This window comes from Diadema antillarum, unplaced genomic scaffold, assembly GCF_040938485.1.
Source record: "Diadema antillarum isolate AM-2024a unplaced genomic scaffold, OU_Dant_1.0 seq00000599_RagTag, whole genome shotgun sequence".
Taxonomy (NCBI): Eukaryota; Metazoa; Echinodermata; class Echinoidea; order Diadematoida; family Diadematidae; genus Diadema; species Diadema antillarum.
Window position 1 is genome coordinate 117,722 of NW_027271529.1, and position 25,462 is coordinate 143,183.

Genomic DNA, 25,462 nt, shown 5'->3' on the forward strand with positions numbered 1-25,462 from the left:
ATAAAGTACAATTGTAGGTGTTAACAGGCATCTACAGATGTTGAGTTGAGTTGAGTTGAGTTGAGTTTATTAACAACATACATACGAATATGATAACATGATAACATGAAATTCCACAGTGTAACATACAATAACATGAAATTTTTATGGGAATACAACGATTTTGTACAAGGTTCTTACAGCTTTGCAAGCATATATTTTACATACTTATGTCTACCTTACATAAGAATACATGTGTTATAATACATTTAGTTTCGTTGTGATACATTTATCACCGAAAAGGCAAAGAGAATGAATAAGTATGTAATGTAGACATATATGCATAGACAGAGGTTCTGAAAAAAAATAATCGAAAAAAGAAAAAAAAGAAAAACAGAAGATAATGTTGTTAAAGGGGGAACCAAAAGTTAGCACAAGTGCTAGTCGAGAATGGTTCTCCCATCATAGCTACATGTATATTTAAGCTGCTTATTGCAAGGTCTACTCTTTTAAAGTAACTGTACTATAGAAGTACATTAAACTGAACATTGAAATTTCTTTTCATCACTAAACTTCTTTTAACAAGTGATTTTTTAGGTTTCTTCGAAATGAAGATCTTGTTCTTTCCTCTTGAACATTTTTGGGCAAACTATTCCAAAACTTTGATCCGACAAAAGATATAGAAAATGTATTATGTGTCGTTTTACATTTCGGGAGTCTAAGCATGGAATGATCTTTGCCTCTAGTCCTGTATGCATGATTCATTGGCTCATAATATTGCGTTACAGAATGTGGTAAATATCCCTTGTGTAGATCATATACAAAGGTTGACACTGCAAGCTTATGCAGGTCAAAAACATCTAACACTCCTAGACTGGTGAATAATGGCCTAGAACCTGTTCTTAAGGGGGAAAATGTAATTGCTCTCATGGCCATTTTTTTGCGCTAAAAATATACAATATAAGTGGCTTCTGTAGGTACTTCCCCATACTTCAATTCCATAAAGTATATGTGATTGTATTCTCATGGTCGGACATCCGGGTATTTTGCGTGTCACGGGGTCATGGATAGCGGTGGAGTGAAAACGAACAGTCGCGTGAGCCTGGAGGGGTAACGCTGTATGTGTTTTCTGCCGGGGCGCCCCGCGAGCACAAGCTGTACTACTGTAGCTGTGCGGGCAGCAGGATTAGGCCCTAGACTAGGCCTACCCTAAATTAGGCCCTACCTTAAGCCTACTACAGTACTAACGTTATATAGGCATATAGACCTACCTGAAGTTTCTATGAGGTACTAAGTAAACGTAGATATCGGGGTAGGGCCTACTCAATGAGGTTCTACAGCACATCTGGCCATTTTCGGGTCGTTGATCCAGAGTCCTGCCGCGATTTCATACGGGCACAGGTCCAGTCCGGCTGCCTTCAACTTGGCAAAATACCGGGATCCGACCGATCGATCGACAGGATCCAGATTTTTAGAATATTGCTGGCAAGACATGATGTATGTATCTCATGAATAAATGACAAAATGAATACTAGTAATGAAAAACAGTCCCCATGTCTGCGTAGAGTTGCACATAAAACGCGTCGCACATGCAGGCACAGCATGCAGTATGCGCATTATGCATAGCATATGCAGGCTTAGCGCGTGCAAGCTGTTTGTTTTCACTCCAGTCAACCGGAAGTGACGTGTAGCCGACCGCAAGAATAAAGAATTTATATAAAAGCATGAGAACATGCCTTGGAACAAAGTATCTTAACTTGAAGATTAAGCCAATTTTGCGCCTAATGCATTTGTTGATACATTTAATCTGATCCTTCCACATCAAGGTCTCATCAATTTGGATACCTACAAAAGATGCTACATTTACTCTTTCTATAACCATTTCAGATACTGTTAACACACCTTTAACTGCAATTGGTTGTCTTGGTCCTTTAATAATCATACAATTTGTTTTCTTCAAGTTAATAGTTAATTTATAAATAGGGAAATCTAATTCCCAAATTAGGGAGGCTTTCAATATGATTTGTAAGGATGGAGAGAGGTTGTTCATGTTTAGGGAGACTCCTGTGGAATCAGGGAGAATTACTACTACTACTACTACTACTACTACTACTACCACCACTACAAGTACTATTACCACTACCACTGCTACTGCCATCACCATCAATACTACTAATACTACATTGACCCTAATCCACTACCACTACCATTACCACCACCACCAGCTCACCACTATATCCACCACCACCACTAGCTCTACCACTATCTCCACCACTACTACCACAGCTACCACTACCACTACCACGATCGCTTCTACCACCACCAACAACAACAACAACACTACTACTACTACTACTACAACTGCTACTGCCACCTACACTACTATCTATGCAGGGCTACTAAAAATACTATCAATACTGGGTTTTGCCATATGAGACTGCAGATTTTTCTCAACCCATTCTATAACATAAACTAGTGATACCAGTCCATTAATAGATACACACAAATGTTTGAATTCCATGATGAGATCTCACCATGTCGAGTAACGTCTCTATGAGTTCTTGAGATGGGCTTCCCAGTCGGATGATGAGCTCGCCAAGCTTCTCATAGCCGATCGTCTCTTTGAAGACCTCCTTAGCGTACTGGGAGCCATTCAAAATGGCCCCCAGCAGGTGGACGGTGAAGAATAAGGCAAGCTGCTTGTTGCCGTCGGAAACCTAGATGGTTTGGAGTACAGGAATAGCACCTTTTTTGTACTTTGTATTTTTAAGCTGAGCACTGCAGATAAACTAGAACATGAAATGTCTTTTGATCTAAAGTGTCAGGATCTAACTGTACAGAAAGATATGATACTGCATATGAAGCATGCATTCTTCTTCCAACAATACAGAAAATGGTACTTACAATGTGAATGTCTGTACATTGTAGCTGTTGCTGTATATTATTTTCTTTACATATGAAATTGCACCATACAATAATTCTTAGCAAGTAAGAAATGCTAACTCTAGAAAATGCTAAAAATGCTACCATAGAGACTATGGACCGAATTCACAAACGTAGAATAAACCAGATCAAAGATTTTAATTTAGTCCATTGACTCAAACAAGCAGGAAACAGGCCTACTTTGTATATGCGTGTGTCTGTGCACATTCATTATTGGATGTCTGTTGGCAGACACAATATATCACAAGCAGTTAGGCAAATGAAATTTGCATCACATGGACCAAACTTCCTTTGTGTATTCCGACTTACAAGTTTTAATTGGAAGTTTACATATGCAAATTTTCTTCTTTTACAAGAAATGGACCTATGATACTCAATTTTAATATGATTGTGAGATTTACTTGGTACAACAAAATATGGAACGGAAAATAAATAATCGAAAGTGAAACACAAAAACATAACCATACACAAGACAAATCCCTTCTAACAAACATTAAATAGTACCAGCATTGAACTTACTGTTGCAGTCTCCAGAATTGTTAATAAAGTTGTGAATACATCTGCTTTGACAAAGGACCGCTGTAGACTTTGTTTGCTGACTCGGGAATCCAGCAGTGTCTGTGGTATACTTCCTGTAATTCAATGAATGAGATGAGAACATATTGCACACACGAAAGGTTTTCCAAGAAGTGTGATACAAAATACATTTTACAATGTGTAATTACAACTAGTGATCAACAAAGATATAATTTCAAATTTTTTCAAAAGAAAATGTGAAGAAAAGAAATGGGCACTTGAAATGATATATTTTGCAGGGTAATTCAAAACTTTGAAATTCAGACAGTCACAAATGGAATGTAAATAGCATTCAATATAAGAATGTCTACCAATATTTCAGCTACATGTATGTGTACAAATTTATGATGAGTTCTGCCATGCCAAACCATCCTGAGTTTGTATTTTGCTTGCATGAGCTGCTGCTATGTCGGGCAAATCCTGGTCAAGCATTCTGCCTAGCAAGAAACAACTTTTTCACTATGCGGGTGCCAACGTAAACAATTTGAATGCATTTGTAAAGTGGTAAATTGATTCTACACATTCTCCTCTTAAAGGGACAGGCTCCCAGAAATCTGAATACCGTATGTTGGGATACTGGTTCGATGTCTCGAAGGAGGGCAAACGTGACGGGCAACAACAAGATGTTGTACTCACTGAAGATTGCATATTGGACATCGCTGTTTCTATGGCTACTCCTCAACGCTTGTAGGAGCTGTTCCAGCAGCTCACTCAATTCCACTTGTCTCTGTGGGAAGTAACAAAACCAGCCAAAGAAACACATTACCACAGAACTTGCAATTTTTGTGTGCACGAAACTTTCACAAATTTCGCGAGGAGACAAAATATTTGTGAAATTACTATGCAAACGAAAGTGTCTGTCTACACAATGCATTGAATGTCAGTGGCGATTTGCGAAAGTTTCATGCAGCGAAAAAGGCCGTCGGTTCCAATTTACAGGAATTTTATGTTGTGAATGTTTCTGGTCTTACAGTACACATATGAAAAGTTTGATTGCAGAACAAGTTAAGAGTCATTTTCAGACATTTTAGATGAAGCCCTATTAGCAAATAGAGCAATATCAAACCTTTCCAGTGACAGCTCACTCGTTACACAACAAAGAATACTCTGGAAGTCATGATGACTTTTTCTTTTTCTTTTTCTTTTTTGTTTTTGAGCAGCTTCAATCACAAATATCTAAAATTGACAAAAATGGAGATAAGTTCATTTTTTGATCAAACTCAAATACACCATGCACTGAGAGGCCCTAGAATCATGGTTTCTGAGGAGGCAGGACTTTGCAAATTGCAATTGCTGTCATTAAGAAAACCATACTTTCACGACTGGCTCGGAAAAGAATCTTAAATTATGGAATACTCAACCTTGTTAGAAGTATAACTTCAAAATGTTTACATTTAAAATTAGAAAAATAGCAAACTTGTTTAATAGCAAAATGTTTACACATGGAAAGGCAGACAAAAGTGTATGCTACAGCCACAGTGTCTGTAAATAGCGGTCTTTGAGTCCAATCCTGATATCACTTTACGTATGATATCAATGAAACAGCATTCATCAATTGCGCATGTATGCAAAGTAATATTTTAAGTATACTGTAAAGCAAGATATTTTAGCGGCATCAAATTTTTGCGAATTGGAGCCAACAACCTTTTTGCGGCATGAAATTTTTGTTAATTGCCACTGGCATTCAATGCATATAGTGTCAACAAGAACTTTCGCGTGCATCTTAATTTTGCAAATTTTGGCTCTCACGAATTCGCTTAATTAAAATGTACATGAACATTTCTGGTTTTACAGTTGTGCACAATACCACAAATATTTAGTCAAGATATAGAGCACTCTTCTCCAAAGGCATGTTGTCTTCAACATAGTAATGTTATATTTGGTCACATGACCATATGTCAACCAATTACTACAAAACAGGATGTTATTAATGAAGGATATGAATAAAATATGAACTTTCAATGAAGTGTAAGGTTAAAGAAGATGCCTGTTTACATCAGAAGTGGTTTATTTCCCCATCCCACCCCCACAAAAAAAGAAATAATGATGATATATACATCAAATAATTTGTTGGCTATTCATACAACTACAAATAACATGAACGTATGAAAAAAATACAGCGATGTTCTATAGTGCTCACAGAGAGAGAGAGAAAAAAAAAGTGAACAAACATCTCATGAATATCAAAAAAAAAAAATGTTTTTGAAGAAGAAGAAAACAAACAAGCAATTCCCAATTCAGGTAACATCTGTCTGCTAGGAAAACAGTGTCCCGATGCTATCTATCATATCAAGAATAGAATGCTATGTCTTCATGAATTTAATCACAAGCCCTTACTAGGAATGCTATTGGAAGCCAAATGCATGACCTAGATACATGTTTGTATGACGTGTAAAAGCGCCTTGACTATGGTGTGCTTTAGGGGATGCGGTAAAAAGAATAGTTTCGACCGATCACAATGTTGTTAATGTCACGTCATTTCTTCTGGGTGATGGCGATAGAAAGATCAGTAGATCGCTGCTTCTTAAATTTCCTCAGGGAAACCCAGTTTTAAATCAAATTGGGCTAGCTTCTTACAGAAGAAAAAAAAACTGTTCAGTTCTTTCCATTTCCTCTCCAGATGTTTTTGGAGTCAGGAAACAACATTCAAATTGAGATAAAATGCATTTATTTTTAGGTTTAATCAATAACAGTGAATCTATAAACAGAGTTTTTGGCAATTCTTAGCACAAAGTTGCCTTATTGACTATCTATAAGGAATAATGGAGACTGAAGTAACTACAACAATAAAAAAATGCACTTCATTTGTTCCATATACTGGTAGTACAGAAGGTAAAAGATGTAATTCTGACATCTTATATGTCTTGAGTGTACAAGTGTAAACTACGCAAAGGTTTGCGAGCGTGTCTCTGAGTGTCCAAACAAATTTTAATTGGATACAATTTAAGAATTAAAGGAGATTGCATGGGCTGCATAGCAACACGCCTACACAAAGCTAATCATTCCCTTTAAGAGAGCAGGAATGCTTGGTTCTGAGATATCAATTCAGGCATCTAATTGTCTTGTCATGTCAACTTGAAATGATGCATTTCCTTGACTAATTTGTGACAATTCAGATTCATCATTATTGTATATTTATGACAAAAAAACCTTAATGATTTCATACATTTAATGCAATACCCCAAACTTCAAAGGCTCTTATTCCTAAAGCAAAGGTTCTGAGAGTTTTAGGAGACCAAATATGAAAAATTAATAATATCATTTGTGATGAGATACATATTTAAAAGCTATTTTTTATTCAAGTATACTCAAATCAAAACAATCAGTGAATCGGTCCAGGTACATTTGTATATTCAATTCATGGATGTATACTTCATATTGCAAGGGAGAAGTTGATAATCATGGACAAATTAAAAACATTTTGTTATCATGCTTATGCTATTTGTCTGCATTCATCTACATTCTGAAGGAAGTTGAATGCTCTGAAATGCGAGACAATTCCTAAGTGACCACAAAGTAGGATGATTGGAGTAGATGAGAAAGATCTGGTTACTATCATACAACCAATATTTGGCTAATTTGATTCTCTCTACTCAAATCTCAGACATGATTAGATGAAGCAACGACTGGTTTCTCAGGAGAAGATGAACGAATGTTCAACTACATAAATGTATACTCTTAACACAAGCATAGGCAGCAAATTCGGACGACTTGATTTCTTTTTTTCCTGGTCAAGTCTGTCACAAAGTAAAGCATTACAAATACTCTGAATTTGGCAACAAACAACAATCACAGCCAGACGAAGGAGACGAGAAACAAACGAAAACTAAAACAAACACAAAGGCAATGAAATCTGTGACAACCAAAACCCCTGCTTTGCATTTTCCACCACACCTTTCAATATCAAGTATTCGTCTCTTTGTAAAGCTCGCCAAACAAATTTGAAAGCGCTTGGAGATCAACAATATGTGCAACTCACAGAATGTTTATTATCAAACTACCCATTTTTAAAACTGTGATCGGACTAACCTCTTCTGGCGAACAGCTGTGAATGACCTTAATCATCTGGACAAGACAGCGTAAGACGAGCGTTGTGACCGTGTGACTCTCCGTGGGGGGTCCCTTGGTCACCCCGTTGTCCGACTCGCTTGTCAGCAGCCGGAACAGCATGTCCACCGTCGGGGGCGTCGTGGCCATTTGCGCATTGGACTAGGATGAGAAAAACGGAGATACACAGGCTTGAAAATCGTTACTTCCTTCAACCCATGCAGATTTCTGAAATATACATGCACATGAATCTTGAATGGTGTCTGTGAGATATTTTGTGCTTATACCGAAAGAAAGAAAGCTGGGCAATTTGCACAAAGATATTTTAATAGCATTTTGAACGAGAGAATACGCAAAAAGATTCAGCCCAATTGGAACAAGATTCCAACCTCCCAAAGAATTTGCATAACACCCATCAGCTTTGTGTTGGCAATGGGTTACACTGTATGAGGCAATGCAGACAAAAAAATCTTCTACTGTGTATACTCATACATTTGTATCTGAAGGTGGAAGTACATATGCATGAAGAAAAGTTCTTCGACTAAACCTATAGAATATAACAGATGAGAACTTCTGTTCTTCAGAATACACAGAATGTACTAGCCTCCAGTTTTGAAATGCTATTTCTGTGGAGGTTACGGATTGCAAGTCCCCCGACTTCCATCTTGGGAAATATAACTTCCTTCGCTAGCATTTCAATCCATTTGGATGGGCCATGTCCCATCCAATGCCACACATCATCCATGTATCGTATCGTACCTTGTAACCTGTGACGATTGCACCAAACATGTGTAGTATATGACAATGGAGTCCAACTTTGATTGCTGTCGACCACGTGGGTTCCATAAGGCAGTCTAGACAAAAGAACGCACAACAAAACAACATGAAATAAAGCATGACACAATGCAAACAGATTACTGTAAAAGTGGAAATTTTCGCGGTGTTGTAATTTTCGCGCATTTCGCGCAACCAAAAACTAGCGCGAAAATAAAAGCACGCGAATGTTTTTGCTTGCCATATGTTCCTGTGCGTGATGTCTTGATTCCGCCGAATAAAAAACACGCGAAACTCTTCTTAGCGGGCCAAGCGCGAAAAATTAGTCGCGCGAAAATATCCACTTTTACAGTACATGGTAAGTTAATGAATTATGCTATGTTAACACCATGTTCCACGATGCCTCGGGCAGCAATGTTTTTTTCAAAACACAGTGCCCAATGGGCAGGTAGGATATTTCATTCTTTTATCTTAGCATATTCTAGTTTTGTTACAAGAGTATCCTCACTCCTGTGAGCCTGTAGCTACAAATGTATCTATCAGACGCTGTTCTCATGGCCTTCAGTCAGGCTAGACTACACATATTTTCCACTACGGACCACTATGCCTCCAAGTTTTCTTAGGTTTATTATATGCAATCACGTTTTGTTGCATTCACCCTTTTTTATCACAGCTTTCCAGGTTACTCATCAGCACCATGACTGCTGTGGCATTTTTTTTTGACAGTTTAAAAATCTGACAGCCTGTCAATTTTTCCCACCCTGTCCCTTCCCCCCCCCCCCACCCCCTTGGTAGCCTGAAATGAGATCGTCGTGGCCGCCTAAAACACGGTGTAAGCATACCGGACAACCCCAGGAATGTCAAACTTATCAACAAAAGCTGCAGTATTCCAAAGACTGAAAAGGCATACATTTTTTTGTGGACAAATAATGTTTTTACCTTTCTTGCAAGAGTTGTGTGCAGTCATGCAATTTGCGAAAAACAGTATTTTTGGCAAAACCCCTCCCCCCCCCCCAAAAAAAAAAAAATATTGTGAACAACAGTAGGGTCTATTTTTGGGGGAAAATACAAAATATTGATAAGAAAGTAACAGATAGCTTCTCTGCAATCAATGCAAGAATTATGAATTTTTAAAATTTTGGTTGAATCCATGCACCCCTATCTTTACACGGGATGGTAAAACAGTAATGGTACAGCATGTACACTCTTTACATGATATGAACACTACATCTACAGTTGTAGCAAACAGGAATTTCACAAATCCTCATTCTTTGCAAAGATACATTCTCTTGACCAGTTAGTAAGATGTGTTGAGGTATCAAATATCATTCTCTGTGCCAACTTATGTATGTAAAGCTAGGTACAAAGTGATCTTTCCATATCCTGCAGAAAAACTAATTTGTGTGAAATTCCTTTCAAGTTTTCTTCCAATCACAGAATGGACAGGTGTAAAAGTAGTGCAGATTTCCCAAGGCTCCATGAACAAAACCTTTTTGACCTTTCTCGTACAATTTGGATGCAGATAATTTAACCATGATTACAAGAAACCTCAGCATCACAAATCAATAAAGGATATGCTCACCCAAATGGTTGCCATGGAAACAACAGGCTCCCAAGGGAAGGACATATGATACCTTACTATACTTACGCAAGGATAATATAATATGTCATAGTCCCCTTTGTACGTACATGCACATATTCATTACATGAAAGCTTCTTTTCCTTGAGTATACAGTGTATTAAAGTAGATCATGCAATTCAGCACTTGCGCTTGCAATGGTTTTTTCACTATTAAAGGATGATACATGTTTTTTTAGAGCTTCAAGGAGACATTATCATAATTGTGTGTGTGTGTGTATGTGTGTGTACAAGAATCAGCTTTCCATTTAAACAGATTCTTTGTGTGTATCTGTATCTCGTGTCCTTGAAATATCTTCAACAAATTCTCATACTTTTCTTCACTGCTCCAATATGGCAATACAAATACAAGGCACACATGCATACAAATTGTATACACACACTGCAGGGCCCTACGGAATAGAAACAACACCATACAGAATACTGGCTTTGCTTGGTATATCACTGATGTGCTATTTTGGAAATCAACATCGTTGCCGCCACCCAAATTCATTTATTCATGTAAGCACTATGTAAAATGCCTTGCATTACTTTCCATGGAAATAAAATTATTTGAATTGAATTGAAGTGAATTGAACATGGATATTACCAGTTGAGGTTATTATGGTCATGTCAAGCTTTTGACAGTGCTTTTAAGGATAAGACATGTCTGCTACGAGGCACATTTTCAGGCGTGTTGCATCCAAAGTGGTAGCTTCATACACGTGTACTTCTTTCCACGGCAAAACACAGTCAGCGACTCCTGGTAGTTGCATCCTCAAAGACTCTCAAACACAGTGAAATGCATTCTGGGACACCAGACAAGTAGAGATTTCTGCTTATAGCGCGAGTGACTATCATTGCTGAGCATTCTTTTACTGATCTTGTTTAACTCACTGAAGACTGTATACTACTCGGGCAGATGTCAATGAGAAATATGTGTTACAGCAAAATCAGCTCATCCTCAATGGGTTAATACTACAACTGCATGTACTCACTGACGCACAGCGTAGTAGCGTATCAGGGCAATTATCCCCGAGGACAATTACCCCCTCCCCGGCTAAATACTGGTTAGTGATAAGGTTAGAGGAAAGATTAGGGATAAGGTTAGGTTTAGGGTTAGAGTTTGGGTAAGTATTATTAGGTTCAGGATTAGGGTTAGGGTTAGGGTCAGGGGAAGGGCCTGGGATAATTATCCAGGGGGTAATTGCCCTAGAACCTGCAGTAAATTTCAGAAGTGTGACTCATGGGTTTGACACAAGTGACCCCTTTCAGTTTGTTTGAAAAGTGATGACTACAAGCTTCCAGACACTGTCAGAGGACTTGGGGGGGTGGGAGGGGGGTTGATACTTACCATAGAAGAACGGAACAACTTCTACGCTGAGGAGAGCGGGACCAAAAACTTGTGTGGAGGTGTTTCCAGAGTGACTGCAAAGATCGTCAAGAATGACAACTGATCATGAGGTATCCAACAGAATTGACTTTTTGATTTCACACATAAAAAAAATTGACGTGCATATCTCCACAAAGAAGTAGTTTTGGGCTTCAATAAGCTTTCATACACTTAGGCCTGCCATGTACTCTGGCTTTGAATTCTGGTCTTTGAAAAAGTGCATGACTGAAAGAATGTATCGACGTAACATACACGTACATCATTATGGGTAAATTGTATAAGGGGGATTATGTTTTATGATATATGCAAATTCTATTTGCACATGAGCCAACAGTAAACAGAGTAAGTTTTTTTATATACAAAATGTAGCTGTGGCTCTCTGTATTAAAGTATAATAGCACTGATCAATCAGCAAATATAACAGATCATGTAAAAAAAAAATATGGAAGCAGCCCACGATTTGATCTCATAACTCACTGTTTGCAGTATATCCTACTGTTTAAAATACATTCTCACTGTTTGAAGTAGATACGGTATCCTTACACTGAACAGTGGCATTATCAACTGAGGTAAAACCAGTTCACTTTCGTCCAGCTTTGGGATTGTTGTTTTCTTATTCTATATCAAAGAAAAAAACAAACTAGGGAAAATCATATACATGTACTCATCAATGATATAACATCTTAGGTCGCTGCATCCTGACATACAGACAGACAAACAGACATACAGACAGACAAACAATCTAAATGAAGAGATGCTTACTTGGATAGATGCCTCCTCCATAGATGCAGAGGGTCGTACATACACTCTATGAGATGGAGAGAATGCTGGATGAAGTTGACGAGGAGTTCTCTCTGGAGACCTTCTTGATCTGGAATCTGGCACAATACAAGAAAAAAAAAAGGAATAGAAAAGAAAAGGAAGAAGAGAATAACTAAGTTCCTTCTTAGCTTCAAACCCTGAAGGGAATATTAAAAAAATTCCCTCCAAATACACACATACAAACATGATACATGTATACATACATGTGCTTAAATACACATACACACACACAGTATCCACACATACAGTGTATTCATCAAAGTGAGATGCACATTATAGTACACACATGTCTACAAGTCTATACAGATACATGTATTATCTACAATTCGTAGTTGAATTTATGAACAGAATGCAGCTGTTCATCTGTGCATTGTTATGGTACGCACATGCACATATTCATGTTGCGAAAAAGGTCGTCGACTCTGATTCGCAAAAATTTCATGCCGCGAACATATCGTGCTTGAAAGTATCCGCATCCACTGCCATTTCACAGGTCTTTCTCAAGCTGGTACATCACAAGAGTCATATCTATGGATAGTGAAACCTCCGATCTCAAGAAACTATCATCCTTACTAATGATACCAGACACTAAATTCATTCATACAAACTGCAACATTCAGTGAGCAGAAAGACTCAAAATGGCAGAGAAATGGGAGCCCATACAATGTACAATGTATATCTCAGTGATGTAGAGTTTCAACCTGTGGATGGAGGTAGCTTAAAGGTCCTGTTTACCTTTGGGAACAGTGATTTAAAAAATGTTCAAGATATGACATTTAGTACATATGTATGTGTAGGTCTGTTGTACCACAAAACATCCTATCATATAAAATTTTCGCAAATAAAGCCTAAATGGAGATATCTGTATTTTTCTCATTAAACCGTAAGTGTAGACAGTTTTAGTCTGGGTGCATTTTTATTATAACTATTATTCATGTTTTGTATATTTAACAATACTTAACATCGATTTTACGGATTCAATTTTTTTACAGTGGTTATTTCTATCCCAAACTCACATTTTGGATCTATTTTAGAGCACTAATAAATGCTGGGTTTTGTTTCATCTGCAAATGGTAAATTATGCCTTTAACCCATTGTATGCTTGAGTGCCTATAATGGCATCAAGAAATCCCCACAGTGCTATACACACTATCCACAGGCTCTGGCACAAAAAGGGTTAATGCTTCTGGAACAACCATCCTAAAATGTAATTGACTTTGTACATCCAGGGAGGTCACCTCCCTGGTACATCATGAACCTTGCCAACGTGACTCAAACAGAGTAAAAGCCTTTTCTCACCATAAAACAAGGCATGATTGCTTTCTACCAAATATGCAATATCAATATCAACATCTCAGAGAGAAACAACTTTTTTTTTTCAAAATCATTAAGCTAAAAAAGAACAAAAGTTATGATGTAACATGTGGAATCATGATGCACGATTACTAAAATTTGAACTTCCTTGTTTATACAAAATCTTTTATGGGATCTGCGTCATTCTGGTCATCAATTTCCTGCTACTTTTTACAATAAGTACACACTACATGTTTTCTTTCTGCCTCATATTCTATCTTTCCTCTGTCACAGTTTAGGTTAGACTGTATTGTAAGTTGATTCTTGAACAGATGTGTGTGTGTGTGTGTGTGTGTGTGCACACATGTGTGTGTTCTGCAATTGATCTACCACTGTGTGTGACACCGTTATAGGCAAACAATAAGACATGGATGCTGTAAACAACAACAACCCCAGACAGACACATTACACTTGTAAATTCATGAGATTCTCTTCCAGATTCTTAAAAGCCAAAACCTAAATGAGAATTCCAAGGACAAAAACATTAAAGAATGTGCCCTGAACATCAGGCAATGTGACTTTTCTAAACATAGAACCACTTGTCCCTGAACCAGGTCTCCGAACGCAGACAGATAATTGCATGGGGCGAAATAAAGTGCCTCAACACTGTATTTGATAACAAACACTTTTTGAGGAACATCAAATGGTTGAGCAAATAAGGCATGCACAGGGAATTGGCAGCAGCTCACATGTAATGTACTAGACTTCCCCTCCTTATCTCAGTCTTTAGCTTGTTTCAGTTTGTGTGTTTGGTTGTGTGTACATTTCGTGATAAGGCATGTTTCATATCGCAAAACATCAATTCACTTGAAACTACAGTACGGTAAGTATCAACACTATTTATAGATTGCAGATCTGGTTGACATGCTCTAAGCGGAGTTAAGCTGGTCTTGCACTGGGATCTACCAATGCAGCTTCAAAACAAAGAAAAAAAACTCACAAAAATGTGCAGGCTTCTCCTTCCCCCACCCCCCCCCCCCCCAAAAAAAAAGGATACAACATTAAAATGAAATATTATATCGTCACCAGGCGGGTATGTTGCATATGTGACCCTGCACCTCAAAACAAACAAAAAGTCGCCAGACATGAATTTTTAGTTAAGATCTTATTCTGAAAGAGCAGACTTTAAGCTTTAAAATGATGTATAACTCAAATCAAATGGACTCTCCTAACCTATCTAAATATTGGAAAGAAAGCACAAACTCAGGAAAAGTGTGAACTGAGAAAAGAGGCTCTGAAGTACAGTGTCTATTCAAGCGCTTAATCTTTACCAAACCATGCTGGCTGTGCGATGAATGGGACAAAAAAAAAGGGAAATAAACCACCAGAGTAACAACAATGAAGGGATTATCAGATTGAACTGAAATTAAGCATGCCTCATTAACACATTCTGTCTATAATTAATGCCAAGTTTCAAAGCAGTAGCACTATCCTTTCAAAAGTTATTAGAGTTGAAAGTGAAGAGTGTGGAGAAGGTTTTTCAGAAATGAAAAAGGGATTCTAAAGACACACTTAATCACACTATTCTACCAAAAATGTTCGAGATAAACTGCTAAAAAACACACTTTCCTGCCCGTTTTATGATACCAAATTTTAGCATAATGTAAAAGAAGACCCGCTCTTTCAGAAAATATGAAAAAGTCAAGTTCGGCTAGGTTGACCCATTTCACTTATTTTCAGTCCTCACGCAAAATCAGTGTGTGCGACTTTATGTTCGTTTTGAGGTGCACGGTCACATATAAACTCTTCATTAAAGGACAAGTTCACCTTCATAAACATAAGGATTGAGAGAATGCAACAATATTAGTAGAACACATCAGTGAAAGTTTGAGGAAAATTGGACAATCGATGCAAAAGTTATGAATTTTTAAAATTTTTGTGTTGGAACCGCTGGATGAGGAGACTACTACAGCTTGTGAGTCATATGCGTACAACAGTATAAAGAAAATGTAAAAGAAAATTCAACATATTTTCACTTTTTTCGCATAATAAAAGAGCTCTTGACTTGCCTCTTTCTAAATGCAGGGGGAATAATATTGCCCATAACATTTGTCGGTAACGAGTCAGGGGAATGTGTACTTTTTTCAAAAGATGGCATTTTGTGAAATTCTCTTTTTATTTTCCTTATATGGGCATTTCAACGGTAACTCACGTTACATTTTGAACTCAAAATTAGGTCGTTGAGATCAATATCCTTAAAACCAAATTAGTGATATGAGTTACTGTATGTGAATGAGTATCATGCACCTCCATCCTACCTCACAGCAACATTACATCCACAGACTCTTATGAGAACTATGAGAAAAAACGCTACAAATGTCGGTAACTCACGTTACATAATTTGGACATGCAAAAATTTGGCATGTCTTATATTCAAAAGTTTCCTCAAACAAGAAAAAGAGAGACTTTAAAGTCTATTGTGTCAAAGTCATGGACTAACAACATACATCACCGAGTATGGTAAAAATTCAAATTGTCTTACATTCTCCAGCTATCGTCATGTGAAGCGGTAACTCACGTTACGGTAACTCACGTTACAGTTTGTCCACATGATCAAAAGACGATTTTTTGTCTTAATAATCCAAAGAAAAGTTATCAAGACAACTTTTTTTCACAAACAAACTCCATAAATAAAGAATCTAAATTGATTTGAACATTGATCTGACAGTAATTAATCCCATTTTATCCATGAGATTACCAAAAGGCAGGAAACTTTACATTTAGAATATCAACTTGAAGATAAATGTCATTTTTAATTGAGTCGTTTTCCAAGCTTTCATTTGTACTGAGACAAAAATTGTATTCAACAAAATGATATGAAACAGAGTCTATTTCATTAAATTACACTCTTTTCCAGTTAACAAATGCATCAGAAATTGAGGATTTACTTGAGAATTTGATTTGATTGTTTTTTTATTTTACTAGATTTAAATGGATTTCAGGCTATCTAGATAAAACAAGTCATCCATAAACTATTCCATTTAATACACTGAGTCACAAGACTAGAGACCTGTACATGTAGTCTGTGGAGAGTTTAAAGGTTCAGAAATGAATATTTCAATAAATCTTTTAACTTTTAAACAATGCAATTTATATTCCAATTATTTGATAATTGTTTGAATTACTCAATAATCAATTGTTTGTATGTTTGATTTGCTTACAAATTCTTATACTCAACTGGTACAGAAATTAGACTTGAATTACAGAAACTGCAGACAAATTTTAGTTATTTGCTACCAGTATTGATCAGTTTAATAAAACATGTTCATAAATGTTTAAGCCTTAAAAAACAATGGCTTTGGTCTATGAAATGTCAAGCAGCCATTATTTAAATTGTACATGTATACATGTAAAAAGTATACCAGTATTTTCTAGAGTAATCAAGCAGACTGAAGCAGTAAATCCCAATGAAAAACATGAATAGTAAATATTTTGTGATCAGGAGGCTAACTATTAATATCACAAAATGTTGATAGTTTGCTTTAAGGTACATGACTGTCCAGCTCTTAAAGAAAATGTCTGATAATGCGGTTCACATTAAACAAGTTTTGGGTAATAGATCAGCATGTAAAGTAAATTATAGTAAACATGGAAAAGTTTCATTGTAGGATTTTGCAACAACATAGCTAAAACCTCAGAGTAGAATAGTATAAAACACATAAGCGTGTCAAATTCACAATGTTCAGTTCTCAAAAATCTCTGAAAAAAACAGCAGGAAGCGAGCTCCAATCTTAAAATTCTGTTCACATGTAAATGTTTCAGCCTCATAAACAATGGCTTTGGTCTATACAGGTAGGTATAAACTATGAAATGTCAAATAGTAATTACTTGAATTACAAAAACAAGAACCTTTCAAGAGTAATCATGCAGTGATTATTCCAATCAGAAGGCTATTAATAGTTATCACAAAATTTTGATAATTTGCTGGAACAAGGTACATGCAGCTTTAGAGGAAATGTCTTTTAACAACTTTCGTAACAGATAAGTATACATGCACTGTAATATTAAATAGTATGGAACCTGTTGAAGCACATGTGATGAACATGTGTAATTAATACATTGTACATGTAGACCAGTTGGTTTGGTGATAGAGAGAGAGACCAAGAGAATAACAATCTACTGGAAATAGAATCTTAATACAAGAGTTCAGTAATCATGTACTCATTGGTTACTTACAATCACAACCTTCATATCATTTCTTGGTATTAAAGAAAAATCATGTCGGTAACTCACGTTACATTGTGGTAACTCACGTTACACGGTAACTCACGTTACAATTTTAAGACCTCTGTTATGAGAATTTGAAGCAAAGACTATAAGTCCCATCATATTTCTTGGATGTGTGCTGCATAGTTATTTGATAATCCAAAATACCATGTCTCAGTTGGGCATAGTAAAATTGCTAGGTTAAAAAGTTCATGTTTCGGTAACTCACGTTACAGCAGCTTCTCGAGCTATGTAAGAGCACGCTGATGTCAGAAGTACATATCTTATATCGAGGTCTCCACTTTATTTACTGCTAGATTAATATATTTTTGATTTGTAAAACCAAACAAAGTTTGATTTGAGCCTCAAATATAAAAAATAAACACAAAGAGCAACAAAAATGCATTTTTAGGGATTTTTAGGTCAAAAAATGCTTTCTGGTTTCAAAAGGTATAAAAATGCACAAAAGGGAACTTTTCTTAAAGGTAAAGTTGGTTTCACACACTTCAAACTATGGCCAACAAAGTAAGATTATCAGTTGTCCTGAAATATGCGGGTAAAATTTTGGTGGTCATGTCGCACAACTCACGGAAATGCCCATATCGTTGTACGCATGCGACATCTAAGTTATTCATACACTGCAGTAGTCTTCTCATCCAGCGGTTACTGCACAAAAACTTCAAAAATTCATAACTTTTGAACGGATTGTCTGATTTTCCTCAAACTTTCAATGATGTGTTCTACTAATATTGCTACATTCTCTCAATCCTTATGTTTATGAAGGTGAACTTGTCCTTTAAGTACAGAAGGATTGGGACAGATGTGTATGAACATGATTAACTTTGACAGAACATCAAAGAGGAGAATATTTTTTAGGACCAATTTGCTGTTTGGAATAAAAGTAGTAAAAGGTCAACGACTGATGGAAATAAAAATTGAACAGAATCATATAATGAACAAGAAAGCGATGGTCATTTGATTTGCATATTGAATATGAATATATTATCTAAAGAGCCTCAATTGCCTTGATACTTGCCCTATTTGAATCATTTATTTGTAAAAATAAAGGGGTGGGGGGGAATGAATATTCCCAAAATTAGCACAAGGGTATTGACACACTTTATGTAACTCTCATATTTAAGTAACATACAAAGTCATTGGCATTATGTGTAAATCGGGTTGCAGCAGTACTAATAGCTTTTAGAAAGGGATGTATACAGTCTAACTATTAAAAAGTCAGTGCATACTCTGTGCAACTGGTATCAAGGGGGACTGAATCTTTTGAGAAGATCTGAAAAAAATGCTATTGCACACTTTTAGAAATGAATAAATGATCGATAGAAAGAATGGATGAATGATTGATTGAATGAATGTGCATTTATTTAATGAAGGGCATTTAACAGATCACTTCTGGCTGTGTTGTTCATATGGAAGATACCAATTACTGGGTTCCAACTGCTGTCGATGTAATCATAAAGTGTGATCTAATGAATAATGTAATGTTTGTCTGATTTCTCAGAAATCAGCACTCATCCATGTAGAATTTCTCCTGAACTACATTACTGCAAATTGAAAGACAGTGTGATGATTCACTTTGCCTGTCCCTAGTGAAGTCACCTCTGCTGAAAATCAACAGGTAAACACTACATACTGCAACGGAAACCCATGTTTTCATTGTCTACTGATATTGATGATGATATGAAGCGTATCTTAGTAATAATAATGATGATGTTAATACCTATACGACTGCTAATAATGATAATGACATTGATACTGCTAACAATAGTAATAATACTGGCAATAATGACAACAATAACATAAAACAATGCTGCCACTACATTGTGGGTTTAGCTTCTTCAACTGAATATGACTGATTTTAATACTTCTTCACTATGATACCACAATAACATCTTGAACACTGATAAAACAGTTATTTTTTGTGTGGATAAATAACACTGATTTGATCAAGGTTAATCAACAGCAAGCTTATGAGTATTTCCGTCCCTGACAATGCACTCTGCTCATTTTTCGTTGACTGTTTCAACAAATTTGGTTCCCTGCTCCTAAACACTGATCTCTCATTGAATCTGCTGCTCTTGTGCAAATCAAACATGAGGGGCCCCCCTAAATATCTACACAGCTGATCCAAAAGCAGATATATGGGTCAAAACCGTAAATACACTGCCACAGTATCTTGTTCCAGCATCACATCTGTAATGTTGCAGAGCCTGAGAACTTGTTAATTCTGCGATTACCGCGCCACAATCCCCGGCAGTTTCCATCAAGCCCATGTGATCTTTGCAAATCCACATAAATTCTTCTGATCAGGGGGAGCACGCCGATTTTGTTGAGGGGCTACACGTACCTAACAATCCTGCCCTCTCAAACAACATCCATTCATCACTAAAACAGAAAATTCTGTGTGAAAATTAAAATGCCGCCCCGCATGTGGAAAATGCCAAGCATGAGAATATCCGGTGCATTTTCAACCTTCAATTATCATCAATGTAGCATTCGAGTGATAATAATTAGAGGCAACACACACGTGTTTGATTGTACAGTTTTTGTTGGATATATGATAAGCTTGATCTCAAAATGGGTAATGCGGCACTTTCATCCAGCATGACTCATGATGCTATCAATAAAACAACACACTGTGGGGTATGAAAATCATTTTAAACTGTATCTGTAGCAGTGTCTTGCTAGAGAAATATCCTGAATTGCAAATCTATTGTTACATGTGTACCTTAAAGAGTATGCAATCTCATATAATCATACTAATGATCATATCTTCTATGAAGTTTTAATAATGTAGTATGACAAAGCTTTGAAAACAACAACAAAAAATACAACATAAAACTCAATCAATAAATCAATAAATGACTGATCAATTACAATTACCTTTGATACTGATATTCTGGCATAATGCCTACTGGTACAATGAAAGTAACAGGTTCTGGAATGATTCTTAACAGGTGCTTTACAGGTGCTTGAATGGTTCTGGAATTGTTCTTAACAGGTGCTTTACAGGTGCTTGAATGGTTCTGGAATGGTTCCTAACAGGTGCGTAACAGGTGCTTGAATGGTTCTGAACAGGTCAGCTATATTGTTCATAATCAGACAAATGTAACAAAGCATCATTAACTTTAACAACACAGTTGCAAAGAATTGATTTTCCAATAGGCCTCAAAATAATGCATTTGGGTCAAATACTCTGCAGGTGATGATGGGGTTTTATGCTGTCTCTGACTGGGAGTACGTTGTCAATACGCATATTAAATGTAGATGATCAATATTTGAAGCCTTTCTTGCCAAATATCTCCTATTCTATAACAAGTGTTTTCCACTACAAACGTGCATGCACAGAGTAAAAAGGAATGACAAACCATGGTTTAATAGCACGCTTTGAAAAATGTGTAAAAAGAAGTATTTATTTCATCGTAAGTATCTCAGGAATCGTACTGCCACCAATGAACAGAAATTTAAACAGCATAGGAATTTAGTTAATAAGGAAATACGTAAAAGGAAGCGTGAATATTATTACAAGAAATTCAGTTGTGTGCATGGGAATTTAAAGAAAACACGGTCTCTTATTAATGATGTAATGAATAAACAAAGGCAGAATAATCATATCGAATCATTGCAAGTCAATGATCATTTTATCGACCCTGCAGCAACACATTTTAATGAGTATTTTTGTGTAATAGGAAGAAATATTGTATCAGAAGTGTCTAATTCATCTGCTTCTGTTTATACTTTAAACAGTTTGATAACAGCATGGAAAGATGTGTTAATTTTGATCTATCCAAGATAGAGGAATACATGGTGATGTATTGGCGGAATTGGAATGCATAAGGCTGTCGTAAAATGAGCAAATAGCTTCAAGATATGACAGCTTGAGAAAGGATAAAATGAACATGAAGTGTATTTTGCATGCATGTACATAAAGAAGACCGATTCGGGTTCGTTGAGGGCAGCAGACATTTTACGGCACAGGGCGCAGCCATAGTGGGTGTATCGGTGTGTATCAGCGACCCCCCTGCTCTCCCCCACCCCGGGGCAACATGTTTATCACGCACTTGTAACAAAGGTTCGCGCACTAGCAAGCATTCGCGCACTCAGTACGAGACGCCCATTGGCTAAAGCAGTTTTTCATTCTGCGCGCGTGCTAATGTAGGGAGAGGGGTGGGGGAGTGCGGAGGGGGGGTCGGATGATACACCCAGTATGGCTGCGCGCATGCCAAAAATACACATAGCCCGTCACAGAATCGGTCAATAAATCTGGCATTGCATAGTGCCAATAACAATGAAATGATCATGAACAGCAAGGTTGTTGTTGTTGTTGTTGTTGTTGTTGTTGTCATTGTTATGATGGCTGTGTGTGCGCGTTTTTTTTTTCAGTGAAAGTACATATGAAGTTTTCAACTCTGGTAATCTCTTTACAGTGGTTGCTAGGGAGATTTAAATCCCTTTTGTTCCGCACACAATTGGCAAGGTGACTCAGTGCACCTAAGTAGACTCTTCTGAAAAATGTAGGCATTCCTGCACGTTTGCTTATTCCATCATTAATTCTTGGTGGGGTAGGAACATCAAATTTGGATGAAGGTTCCACATTTTTTGAGAGCTACAAATCTTCTCTCTCAGAATTAGACTTCACCTACACAAAAAACATAAACAAACAAATGAACAAACACACACACAAAGAAACAAAACAAGACAGATCTGGCAACATATTGCTGGCTTGTTATATGCAATGTCACAAGTATTGAGAAAGTATGAGTGGTTGATTTCAAAATAATCTTTTGACATGGTTTTCGATTAATAGGTATCTAAAAATAGCAACCTGAGTCATGTAAAGACTGTGACATCATCGACAAGCAAAGCCCTCAGGTGCTCTCAACACAGGCCCGTTCTCATTGCAAAATATCTCAACATTGGAAAATTGTAATATTTGTGCTTTTCTGCTAACACTGCAACAAAAAGAACTGCAAAGTTTAACCTACTGAAGACTAGTCCTGAGTATACATGTACTCGGGCAGGTGTCTACAGCGATATGAGCTCATCCTCAATAGGATAAGAAGCATTGCAAGTTTGCTACTCACACAACTTTGATTGTGATGTCGCAATAGTCTGGCCAGCTGGCTTCACATTGCATTTTGGCCATGGGGGTGTGAATAGTGGAAGTCACATGACAAACACAAATTTTAGGCAGTAAGTTTTCTCATTGCAAAGTGTCACATACACTGTATTAAAAAGGGCAGTTTATAGAAAAATTGCAATGTGTCATGAATATACATAATGGGATTACACGAAACTTGTGATTATAACATTCACCTGTACCACTTATAAGACATTGCATTGTTATTGTTTGGATATTAAAGTGACTGCATTGTTATTGTTTGGATATTAAAGTGATTACATGTACATTGTCATTGTATTGATATATAAGTACAGTACTCTCCGCATAATCGGGTAGGCTTGAACACAGCGTTTCTTACCCCATTAAACGGAGTACCCGATTAAACAGAAGAATACGTCTCATTCACAATTGACACACACAATGTGTATGTACATGCAGAGTACACTGCACCAAACACCTACACCGTATGCTTATCACACGTGCTTGCACGGCACATTATACATACCTTGCACTTGCTCAGTCACGAGCAATAATTTACACTCTTTTTATGAACAAATATGTCTTCAAAAAAACTTTGTTGTTTATTAAGCAGAGAATGCGATTAGCCGTGGAAATTTGACATGCAGGATTTCTTAAAATGTTATATCTGCGATAAAATATGGGTAGAAATTAGATTAGAAGAAAATTATTTACCCATTTATGTGGAGAGGCAACCCGATTATCAGGTAATTTTAATGTGCATTGGAACTGATTTTGACATTACTACCCAATCAAACGGAGTACCCGTTTAAGCGATACCCGATTACGCGGAGAGTACTGTATTGTGTATTAATTATACTGATTGACAAGTCTGTACACAACTTGATATATCAAACTGCCTGAACATCAACATATTTTGGTTCTTGTGTGCAATCATTCTCAGTGTGATTTTGGTCGTAACAAATGTGGGGAGCAATTTTTCGAGCAATGTTTCAGATGGCATTTAGGTTCACTTGCCTGGCAAATTTTCAACTACTGTAAAAGTGGATATTTTCGCGCGACTAATTTTTCGCGCTTGGCTGGGTGAGAAGAGTTTCGCGTGTTTTTAATTCCGCGGAATCAAGACATCACACACAGGAACACATGACAAGCGAAAATATACGCGTGCTTTTATTTTCGCGCTAGTTTCTGGTTGCGCGAAATGCACGAAAATTTTAACACCGCGAAAATTTCCACTTTTACAGTATTAATGCCGCAATCTTTAAATAACATATAAAATGTCACAACTTTTTATTTCCACATGCAGTGTCAATGGCCCTCATGACACAACATTACTGTGACGGTAAACCGAACATTACACTCTTCACACATACCCCTGCTCACGAAAAAGCTACTGCACCGTGGACATGCCGTCTGAACACATCCGACAAAACAGAATACGCGGCAAATCCTTTAAAAGTCAGCAACGCTGATATTCACAGTCTTTGCAGGTTTAAAAGGAATTGAGACAGTAACTGAATTCACACTTGGAAGTTACCAACTTTTGCAACACGATGCAAAAAAACAAACAAACCCAAAACCCAAGATTTTATTTGCCACAGTTAAACCTAATTAATGGGGAAAAAAAATCACTCCACTGCAAAATAACGTGCTTTGAATCTCCAGACTGGGCAAACGTATAGCTACACAATGACCAGAGTATGACTCTGGGCACCTGAGTGTGTAAATCTGATGTTGAAAGTTGCATTATGGGATCAAAAAGATTGATGATTTCTTTTGCATGTCATTTATATAAATTCTGTCATGCTCACACACAGGAAAAACGATTTTGCATTACGTTCATAAAAGTGATTTCATACACCAGTTTTGGTTGTGTGTGGGTGGGACTCAAAAGAGCTGTTCCAGATACCTAAAATAGACTGCACTAGGATACTTGTTCACATTCAAATGCTCTTGACTTCCACATTATTTGCTTGTTTCTAAAGATAGTCACTTATATGTAATGCTTGTATCTCATCACAATTGCAAAGTACAAGAATTTGTAGTCTATATTTGCTTAATTAATTTGTGATTAAAATGTATGACCCTCCTGTAAACAATGACAGAAATTAAAGTGCACAAATAAAACTTGTAAATGACAGTGTACAGCCAGTTTACCCTTTAGCACCCTCCTTTTTTTTTGGGGGGGGGGGTAGGATGATCTGGTCAGATTTTTGTGCTGGTTCGTTCATGGATTAACATGGAAGAAGATACTCACTATTTTGAAGGCAGCTGTCGCTAGTGGAATGATGTGCTTGAAGTATTCACATGACCCAACGAGGGCGATGTTGTCATGGTGCCTGAATGTATCAAGGGTAGAAACGGAGAAGAGAGAGAGAAAAACAACGTCAAACCACAGGGGCTATTTTTGTATACCACGCATGACGTTGTTTGGGAGAACCAGTCTTCTGCAGTCTGGATTGCACCTCTGGAGGAAATTTGAAGGTTAATTAATTAGAGCTGCTTCACAAACACACTCATGAGCATGGAGCTTAGGATGTTACCCCCATGGAACCTGATTTACAACAGGCTTCCTGACATTTTTAGCACTCGAGATGAAAGTTAAGCAGACAATATGAGTGAGTGTTCTTTAA

At 37.0% G+C, this 25,462-nt stretch overlaps 1 protein-coding gene across 1 annotated transcript in view; it reads right to left on the reverse strand.

Annotated features, from left to right (window-relative positions):
• LOC139735806 (neurobeachin-like protein 1) overlaps nt 1–25,462 on the reverse strand; it is a 95,781-nt gene that overhangs the window by 43,543 nt on the left and 26,776 nt on the right. Inside the window, exons 4-11 of the mRNA XM_071646556.1 lie at nt 25,087–25,168; nt 12,092–12,207; nt 11,291–11,364; nt 8,305–8,399; nt 7,528–7,707; nt 4,135–4,225; nt 3,442–3,554; nt 2,514–2,696 (exon numbers count right to left, since the gene is read on the reverse strand). Coding sequence (XP_071502657.1) covers nt 2,514–2,696; nt 3,442–3,554; nt 4,135–4,225; nt 7,528–7,707; nt 8,305–8,399; nt 11,291–11,364; nt 12,092–12,207; nt 25,087–25,168 — 934 coding nt within the window. The remainder of the gene's footprint in view (nt 1–2,513; nt 2,697–3,441; nt 3,555–4,134; nt 4,226–7,527; nt 7,708–8,304; nt 8,400–11,290; nt 11,365–12,091; nt 12,208–25,086; nt 25,169–25,462) is intronic.